This window comes from Callorhinus ursinus, unplaced genomic scaffold (genome assembly GCF_003265705.2).
Source record: "Callorhinus ursinus isolate GAN/ISIS: 27379988/994484 unplaced genomic scaffold, GSC_fseal_2.0 scaffold5, whole genome shotgun sequence".
Lineage (NCBI taxonomy): Eukaryota > Metazoa > Chordata > Mammalia > Carnivora > Otariidae > Callorhinus > Callorhinus ursinus.
This window is the reverse complement of record NW_027397067.1, coordinates 67,629,439-67,639,763: the sequence shown is the minus strand read 5'-3', so window position 1 is coordinate 67,639,763 and position 10,325 is coordinate 67,629,439. Positions and strand designations below refer to the sequence as shown.

The 10,325-nt window shown below is 46.2% G+C and overlaps 1 protein-coding gene across 2 annotated transcripts in view; it reads right to left on the bottom strand.

Moving 5' to 3' along the window:
• Window positions 1-7,557: 7,557 nt before the first annotated feature.
• NSMCE2 (NSE2 (MMS21) homolog, SMC5-SMC6 complex SUMO ligase) overlaps window positions 7,558-10,325 on the bottom strand; it is a 209,579-nt gene continuing 206,811 nt past the window's right edge. Inside the window, exon 8 of one of the 2 annotated variants that reach the window (XM_073893199.1) lies at window positions 7,558-7,925. In XM_073893199.1, coding sequence (XP_073749300.1) covers window positions 7,808-7,925 — 118 coding nt within the window. In that variant the 3' untranslated portion in view covers window positions 7,558-7,807. The remainder of the gene's footprint in view (window positions 7,926-10,325) is intronic. The other variant, XM_025871106.2, reaches the window with a different exon arrangement.

The window sequence follows — 10,325 nt, the reverse complement described above, 5'->3', positions numbered from 1 at the left end:
GCATCTGCATTTTTAACAAGCTCCTCAAAGTGTCTGATAAAAGTGGTCCTGACCTCACTCAGGGAAACCTTGATGCATAGGAAATATACAAGATTCAGATGTGGATTCCGTCCTCAAGAGAACACTGCCAAGGGGCCCCTGCTCAGCGGGGAGTCTGCTCCTCCCTCCCCGCCACCTCCTACTCTCTCACTCTGGATCACTCTCTCTCTCAAATAAATAAATAAAATCTTTTTAAAAAAATGAGAACACGGCCAGGGGAGGGAGATGACACGCACACAAGAGGTCACAAGGTAGAAAGTACGCTGTGTGGTAGGAGAACAGAAAGTGCACGGGAGCGCCCACCACCATCACCCAGCCCATGGGTGCTGAAGTCCCTCTGTTCTTAAAGGTTCCATCCTTGTGCTGTATTGTATTCCAACCAACCTTGAATTACTTACTCATAGTATTACTCCTACATCTAGCAGAAGAATCATTTCAATGATGTAGGATTTTTTTAAAAAAGATTTTATTTATTTATTTGAGAGAGAGAGGGCATGTGCTTGTGCTTTTGTGTGTGTGTGGCGGGGGGGAAGCAGTGGAAGGGCAAAGGAGGAGGGAGAGCGCCAAGCAGACTCTGCACTGAGCACAGAGCCCGATGCAGGGCTCGAACCCACGACCCTGAGATCATGACCTGAACTGAAACCAAGAATGGGATGTTTAACCAACTGCGCCACCCCAGTGCCCCTCAATGATGTAGGGTCTTATCTTTCATTCTGGTGAAGGGTATTGGGGAAAAAAAGAATAGTATTTTGTGGCATGTGAAAATTATATTAAATTAAAATTTCAGTGTCTATAAATACAGCTCTATTGGAACACAGCCACCATCATTCATTCATTCACATATCGTCTGAGCTGCTCTCATATTATCGAGGCAGAGTTACGAACTTGCAACAAAGAAGGTCTGTCCTGCAAAGCTGAGCGTATTCAGTGGCTGCCCCTTCCCATGAAAATTTGCCTACCCTCGCTTTTGAAACTTGCTTTTAAGTATTGTTACACAGAATGAGAGCATCCTTTAGTCCAGGGCTAACTTTGCCCCGCTCTGGCTGGGGGGATAAGGAACATTCTAGGGCCTGTGTGAGTTTAGATTTTTGTTCCCTCTGATCTGGGAGGTTCTTTCCTCGCCTGAGGTAGTTTTCTCACTGGCTGGAGCTGGTGATGACTCAGCTGAGGACTCCAGGGGGACCCTCTGCACATCTCCAGAGCTCCCTCTCTGGGCCGCTGTCTCCCCCCAGTTCTCTGCTCTGCAATTTCTGCCTCCCTGAACCTTCAGCTCTGTCACCTACCAGGCTCCCTCTAGGACCCCCCCCCAACCCCGAGGGCGCCTGGGAACTCTCCAGGTGCTAAACAAGGGCAAGGTCCAATATCCTGTTGTCTAATATCTGAAAACCACCTTTCATATATGCTGTCCGGATTTTTAGCTGTTAAAGGTGAGAGGGCAAATCCCATTTCTGTTAGCCCATCATTGCCAGAAGGGAATGAAGTACTAGATTTTTAAAAGAGGTGAGTATAAATTTATCTTTACAGCAACAGGACTGCAACATGAAAATATTTATCATTTTTATGGATGACAAAGTCGCAGGTACTGCTAATTCGACTGTAGTCTGTTGCTTACCTTTTTTTAAAATTTTTTAAAAGATTTTTATTTATTTATTTGACAGACAGAGACACGGCAAGAGAGGGAACACAAGCAGGGGGAGTGGGAGAGGGAGAAGCAGGCTTCCCGCCGAGCAGGGAGCCTGATGCGGGGCTCGATCCCAGGACCCCGGGGTCATGACCTGAGCCGAAGGCAGAAGCTTAACGGCTGAACCACCCAGGAGCCCCTGTTGCCTACATTTATAATTGTAGGAAATGCTAAGTTCCAATTAGAGATTAGTAAAAGTAAAGATGTAATTTTTATTTCCCCCATACGAATTCATAAACCTTCTGAATTTTATCCATAGTCCCCTGGGGGCCCATGGTTTCCCAGAGGAGAGCCTGGCACTAAGACACTAATAGTAATTTTTCTTTGGAGTACCGAAGATCCTCTAATCGGCCCTCCTGCGGCACTTACTGCCAATTGCCTTGTAGCACCTTCCTCACAGTTACCATGTTTTGTACAAAACAGAAGGTTCAGTTTTTTTTCTCTGTGCCAAAAACATTCCAATTCCTTTCAGCATAGCGTCCATGTTTCATCATCCTTAGCCTTGTTGTTGCTGTTCTCTGGGCTAATCAGAGTCTCCACATTCTTTGTGAACCGTGGTGACCCTAAGTAGCCTAGAAGCTCAGCTCCGGACCCCCATGTGGAGCCTGATGGCCCGGGTTCCCCGGACTGGAATGACAACTTTCCTGAACATTCCGGCAGCATGCTGACTCCCTTCTTAACAGCACTCCATTTCCGGTTTGTATTCTGTTTATGATGAAAGGTGGTCCTGGGGTTGCTTCCTTTCATAATTGTATCTTGCTTTTTCTTTTTGTTTTTGTTTTAAGGCCAATTCTGTATTTGTTCATTTAAAAAAAGTCCCCACTAAATGTTCCTTTCTGTGGTCGTAAATGTTTATGACATTGTTATATTGGGTCGTTCTGCCATCCGCTGAATGAATCACAAGGTCGTCTTTAGGGAGTGAATGTCTTCCTTCCCAATAGCAGGATGAACAGAGAAAAGAAATGGCCAGAATTTTCACCCCATTATACTTAACAACAACAACAAAAAGTAGTTAATTAGAACTATTGGTTACTATTAGGGATCACTGCCTATAAAATGCATATACAATTGGGACATAAAAAATAGAAATAAGTAAAATTAAGTTCGTTAGAGCTATTGGTCATTATTTAATCTTATCCTCTCATTAACCCTGAATGATTATTTTTAAAATTATTTCATGTAGGCTCCACACCCAGTGTGGGGCTTGAACTCACCACCCTGATATCGAGGGTTGCTCTACTAACCGAGCCCGCCAGGCGCCCCTTAACACTTCTTTAGTAATTGCTACTTCTAATCCTGTGATTAGGGATTGAGTCTTGAACAGAATTCTTATTTCACTCTAATCTTTAAGATTAAGCTTCAGAAACACTTCTGAGAGTATTGATAGAGGTTTGATCACCGGTTGAATTTAGGGCTTTATCTGACTGTGACCATGACCATGAAGAAAGGCTCTCTCCTCCCTGTCCTGTAAAGCAATCCTCACTCAGCTCGTTTGTATCATTTATACACCGTAAGATTCGCCTGTTTGAAGTGTTGAATTCAGGGACTTCTAGTAAATCCAGAGTTGTGCAATCTGGTTTTAGAACGCGTCCTTCACTCCAAAGCGATTCCCTTGTGCAAGTTACTCCCTGTTTCCACCCCCACTGGCCCCAGGCCACCACTAATCGACGTTTTGTCCCTATGGGTTTGTCCCTTCCGGACATCTCATGTAATGAAATTAATTCAGACACTCTATGCTCTTTGTGACAGGCTTCTTTCACCCGGCATAATGTTCGGCCATGTCATGGTGTGAGTTCGTAAATACCTCATTCCTTCTGACCCCCAGGCAACAGACCACTGTACGGAGCCCCAGTTTTGTTCATCCACTCCCCAGCTGAACATCTGGATGGCTTCCACATTTTTGCTCTTAAAAGTCATGCTACTTATGAATGTTCATACACAAGTCTTTGTGGAAACGTGTTTTGACTTCTCTTGGGTAGACACCTAGGAGTAGATTTGCTGGGTTGTGCAGTAACTTCTATGTTTAACCCCTTTCTCAAAAGCCAAACTTTTCAAAGTGGCCGCACCGGTTAGCATTTCCCTAAGCATGGTGTGAGGGGGTCCTGTTCTGCTGGTTTAGCTGACTTCTCGTCAGAGGTTAGTCCCTTCCCCTGAGTCCGACACAAGCTGGTAGGCAGATCTCCCAAACGTCAGGAGTTTCCAATAAAACCCTTGTGATTCACTCCCTATTCTCCCAATCAGGTTCCGCAGACTTCTTGTTTTTGAATCTTGTTACCTGATTTCCTAAAACACAGTTGGGGGTTACTCAAGAATTTTCCTGTATTTCCTTCCTCTGTGCCACTGTCCCCTACACGCGGCACTCACATAACCTTTTGTGGAATTTGTTTTTCAAATATCTGTCGGCCCCAACCAGACAGTAAGTCTTCCAGAGGGGCGATTTTTATATCCAAAGAGACTAACACAAACCATAGCATAAAGTGGGCCTTAAAAAGTATTTCTTGGATGACTAGCTGACAAGGCGACGTATACATTTGGTTCAAATTTATACTGATTTCGCTGTCAGCCTGTTTTCCTTCAAAAGGGCTGACACTTCCCTTAGGACCGATTCATTGAACACAAGACACAGAATCGTAGAGTTTGCGGAAACCTTGGGGAGAAGTCCAAATCTTTTAGTTCACCCGAAAACTCTAAGGCCCGGCGGGATGGAGTGACTCTCAGCCAAGGTGGCCGGGAGGAGCCAGCCAGGAAACCTCCCCTGCCATTGAAAGAGGGGGAGGACCAGAGCGCTGGGGAGCCCAGGGGCTGTCCCGTCAACCTCTTTCCTTAGAACAGGAACGTTTTTGAGTAGGATGTAAGATAACTCCATGGGTTTTCTAGCAGGTTAGTAATAGGGCAAAGGGGGAGGATGAGAGGTCAGAGAACATAGACTTATGTGTGAAGCAAGGAGGGAGGGCTTGGACTGGGCGGGGTGTTTGCAGAGGGAACTGGGAAGGGAGGACGGGAGTCTGCAAGCCAGGGAAATGGTGGTCTCAGTGATGGCAATAAAGCCGGGATAGAAATGCAGCTTTGATGGTTTATGTGCCCTCTGCGGCCCCGGGGCCAAGAGCCTAGTGGGTCAGAGAGCTGCCCCTGCACTCACCATTCTGTTCCAATATGGGCCCTCCCCCACACAGGCGAGTGACCTTGGACAAAGGACTCCATGACTCTGAGCCTTGGTTTTCCCATCTGTAAAATGGATGTGGTTAACAACGGCCTCCTAGGCTTGTAGGGAGGATTAACTTAGGTGATACATTTGAGGCACTTAGGCTGGAGCCTACTGTGTAGCCAGAGATCAGTTCACAGTGGCCTTGGAGCCGGCCCGTCCTGTGATTTATTTCTGTCCTCACACAAAACTTCAGTCCGGGAGTGTTTGGGGGGAAAGGAGCACTCCCTGCAGGAGCCGCTCAAAGCTGGACGCTCCATGTTTGAAGCTCCACATAAGGCGACAGATAAATTATCTTATTTTTTGGAGTCTGTGGGAGTGTTTTACACTTAATTGGAAGTTCTTGAAAGGAACTGGCATCTTTTAAAAAAATGCCACATGGGTACAATTGTCCAAGTCTTAAATCAGTCATATCTGAGAAAAAAAAAAAATTGAGTTAGCTACAGTGTCTAGTAGGGTTTTCAAATGTCACTCCTGGGGCCTTGTGTAATCTCAGGACTCCGGGGCTGCCCTGGGCACAAGGGCATGGAAACTCCTCTTTGACTAGAGCTGCCCCCCTTTCAACAAGCAATACAACTTCATTTGAAGAAAAGGCTTCACTTTTTGGGAAAACTCCTGTAACAGAAATTTAACAAATATGCCAGACTGATAATGACAACCAAATGGCAAATTTTCAATGAAAATAAATTCTATATAAAACGTCCAAGTCTTTAATTGGCTAGACAAATTCATGAAACATAGCTTCTGAAGACTAAACGAAGGAAAAAACTTCACAGGGTACAAAGACTGTACCTTTGCCACAGTGGAATGGTGTCATTTTGCGTTTTTCTGATTGATACTGGTGTCCACACCAAGAGTGGGGGAAAGCAAATAAAATCTTGGGTAAGTATTTCATGCTTGTCCCTATCCGTTTAGGAAACAAAGTATTTCACAAAAGAACCACATTACATTAAAAGTATGTTTGTTCTGGCTTAAACATAATCATTTCCTCAGGAAGTCTGATTCAGATGAAGCATCTTAAGAAATTCAAATTGACTTCACTTGTAGACAACTGCATGTCACTCTCATTTCTGAATTCCATGAAATGTTTTCAAAATTAACTCTGCCATTTTAGACTATGCTTTTTTTTTTTTTTTAAGATTTATTTATTTATTTGAGAGAGAGAGGTGGGGAGAGGGCAGTGGGAGAGGGAGAAGCAGGCTCCCTGCTGAGCAGGGAGCCTGACACAGGGCTGCATCCCACAGCCCTGAGAGATCATGACCTGAGCTGAGATCTGAGATCAAGAGTCGGGGGCTTAACTAACTGAGCCACCCAGGCGCCCCTAGACTATGCTTTTAAATATCAAATATGTATTATTTCATGGCCTTCACTCCCTAGTAAATGTCAACTCCAGTTGTTTCCTCCATTTTAATGAACTCTTTTGTTTATTTACAGAAGCTTCACTTCTTAAATGTGAACTTTTGAGCATATTTCTAGATCTAAATAAACCAATAGGGAGGAGGAGAGTATAGGATTAAGAATTCAGACTCTGGGATCAGGCTACCTGAGGTCCTGCCCCAGCTCAGCCATTTATGAGCTCTGTGACTTTCCACGGGTTACTTCACCTCTCTGTGCTTCATTTTACTTATCTGCAAAGTGAGAATAATAATTGTACCTTTCGGGCACCTGGGTGGCTCAGTTGGTTAAACATCTGCCTTTGGCTCAGGTCATGATCCCAGGGTCCTGGGATTGAGTCCCGCGTCAGGCTCCCTGCTCAGTGGAGAGCCTGCTTGTGCTCTCTCTCAAATAAATAAATAAAATCTAAAAAAAAAAAAAAAAAACAAAACTTGTACCTTTCTCAGCAGACAGTGAAGATCACAGGAGTGAACATATATATGTGAAGCCCGGGGACTAGCACCTGGCACACAGTAAGTGCTCAATAAATATTAGCCCCTGTTAGCTCTTCTTGGTTTCCTAGTGTAGGCAGGGTATGCTTTGTCTGGTTTAATTAAATATTCTAGTTGATAAAAGGTTGCTATGGAGATTATTTAATAGATTAGCACTCTTGACACAGAATATAATCAAAGATGTTCAACGTAAAGACCTGGCTGGTCCTAAGTGCACAGACGTTTGGGGCTGAAGGGACATGAGAGAACATCTTGCTCAACATCTTTATGTCATGGTTGAAGACCCCAAGGCCCAGGAGCCTGAAGCCACTTGCAGAGAGCCACCGAGCAAGGCGGAGACAGTCAGGATGTGGTTGTTTCTAATGATACTTCAGGCTCTCGGAGGGCCATAGCGAAATTTCCATTAGGGGCACCAAGTATCATTGCACCGATAAGCCTGCTCACCGGAGCATTCTGTGCTGGTCAGTCAGGACGACAAACAGAAGCATTTACCTATTGGGAACTGTCGATACACAAAGTAAATATAGGTCAGTAAGCTGGCTCTGCTTTACAACCTCATGCTCTTGTTTATGATGCTGCTAGACAATGCTAGCCGTGGGGGTCTTTCTCCATGTTTCCCTGTTAAATATCCTTCGAAAGACATTGTTTGGTTACAACCATAATAAAAAACAGCCTGAAATATTAGAAGTAAGAAGGCCTGGCCAGCACCACGCCCACACCACTGGAACAATTTATACCTCGGGAGGTGCAGACAGGACACGCTGCAGATAATCAAAGTTTTATTTAAAATTATAGAACACTCAAAAATAAACAATATCATATGCTTGGATTTTTGCTGTGACATAGAAAAAGGCTTCCAATTACACTTAAAACTCTCAAGTTTTACCCCAACAAAGTACGCTATGCAGCCAGTCAAGGTGCTCTGAGAAACACTGCTGTCTCCAGGCGGCTGGGGTAGGAGGTAGGCTGCGGACATCCCTGCAGGGAGGTGTGCTTTTCCTACTCGGATGGACGATTTTTCTTCTTGTTGTGGCTCTCAATGGCCCTTCTGAGTGCTTCATCCTGGATGAGATCAGACATTCTCACATCCGTGTGGCTACAGCCAATTTTGGGGCAACTGTCAAGGAGAAGAAAATCACTTAAGTTGGATGCCTTCGGCCTAAACTCTTCTCACATACAAGTATTTACATGAAGACGTTTTAGCCAAAAGGAGAATGTTCTAGAAATCGGGACTGATGTGCCCTGACTCATTTATTCACTGACGGCCTACCTGAGCCTGTCCCTGCCCAAGGCTGAGAGCACAGGCAGGAGTCAAACAGGGCCCACCTCGCCTTCCAGTGAGGGACAGAGATCATCACTAAGTCACCAGGGAGCATGTGCTGTGAGTTCACTCGCATTAAGTGCTCTGAAGACAAAGAAGCAGGGTCAAGGGACAGAGTGTGGGGTGAGGCTTCTCTAGCTGGAGTCAGGGCAAGCCTTACTGAGATCTTATCTAGAACAGGTGCTGCGTGTGGCCCTGGCAGAGGCAGGAGCCAAGAAGGCAGAAGCTTGGTGGCCTGGAGTAAAAGAGCAAGGTCAGTGTGGCTGAGATGCCCAGGGAGAGACGGAGGGCATTTGGAGAGGGTCAGGTGGGCTTTGGATTTTATTATTAAAAAAAATTTTTTTAAGTTTATTTATTTAAGCAGTCTCTACACCCGACACGGGGCTCGAACTCACGACCCTGAGACCAGGAGTTACACACTCCTCCGATGGAACCAGCCAGGCGCCTCTGGATTATCTTTTAAATATGAAGAGAACACCCTGGAGGGTTTGAGATAGGGGAGGGACGCGATTTGGTTTATGTTTAGGAACCCCGGCTCTGGCTGATGAATGCAGAAGAGTAGGAGAGCCCCGCCACAGTGCGGGGCAGGGGGCTGCAAGGCCAGGGCTGCAGGTGGTGGTCGGCTTCAGGGCGGAAACAGAACCTCTAGGACTTGCTGTGGGGTCAGAGGCACAGTGTAAGGGAAGAGAAGGGCTGAGCTTCATCAGAGTTGGCCCCCAGCCAACGGGCTCATTGGGGGTACCCTTTATCTCTACGGGGAGCAAGGGGGATGGAGTCAGGAGTCCCAGGTGGTCTCTGTTCCCTCCGAAATGCCCACCCGTCCTCCCGGTGGAGAGACTGTGTGGGCTGGCAGAGACTCGGGAAAATTGTGGCTGAAGAAATCAGTGTGTGTGAGTCACCCATGGAAGTGGGGGAGGTACTTAAAGCCGCGGCTCTGTTTAGATGTGGTCCCCTCTGAAGGCAGCGGGCTGGAGGAAGTCACCTGATTTCCTCTCAGCATGAAGCAGACTTGGGTAGGGTAGAGTGCCCAGGGTCTGGAGTTAAGGTGACCTGGTTCTGAATATGGCCAACACCTACTTGCTCCTTATGAGACCACAGGCAACAAATGTTCCCTTCCTGAGCCTCTATGCCTTCAGATTTGAAGTGGCGGCAGAATTCCTATTTCCCAGGGCTACAGGCAACACGGTGCTCAGTATTACCCCGTGTCCCCTTCACTATCTCCTAAGACTAGCATCCCTGACCATCATTCTTCTGATACATTTTCGAGCGGCTGATCTGTCTGTATCGTGCACATACCCAATGCATACATGCACGCATTTGTGCAAGCACTTGACCAGCCCTGTGCTGGGTTCTGAGCACCCGACTGTGCAATACAAATTTAGACTCCTGCCCACACAGAGCTCCGGCCCAGTGATCTGAGACAACTCTCCGAAAAGCACAGGTATATTAAGACAAAAAATAACAGCTATAAGACAAGATCAAAAGTAATAAATACAAGACAAAAGACAGAAACCAGAAGGGGAAGAAAGCTGATCATGGGAACTCTGATTTGTCCAGCGGTGGGAAGCCCGGCTGTTCAACATGGAGAACAGTCTTCTTGGCTGCTCTTTCTGGACCAAGGCATCTTTATATAAGAAAGGCATTAATCAATGTAATAGATAATATGCGTGCTAACAATATTTATTTTTAAAATCATGAAATGTGCCCGCTGTGGGCAGGGATGTGTATTAAAACGTGATTGTAAAAAGGCCCGCATGGGAAAGAGGATCAGGCGGTCTGCCCAGCTATGCGTCCTTCTACCTGTCGGGCTCTGTGTTGGGGTAAGGCCTGGAGGCGCTTGAGACATGTCCTACACTGGTTTCTCAAAGTGAATCGTTTCTTTAACTGTGAAAGTAAATAGCTGTGATTATGAGAGGGATACGGACACTTTCACGACTTTAGAAAGGGCACTTTTTTCATTACTTCAACGTCTGTGATGCGGAAATGCACCTCAAAGTGGGCCCCGGGATGACATGCGCTGGGGGTCACCCTCACTTCATACTTGTCACTTGGTGAACATGCACTGCGATGGCCGGCCTGGAGTCCTCCCCACTCCCGAGTACCAAGTCTTTAGCCCCGATGGCCAGATGGTGAATAAGCGTAGAGGGGGAAGTGGAGACTGAGGTGGGGAGGACTTCCTGGTGACATCAGTCGCCC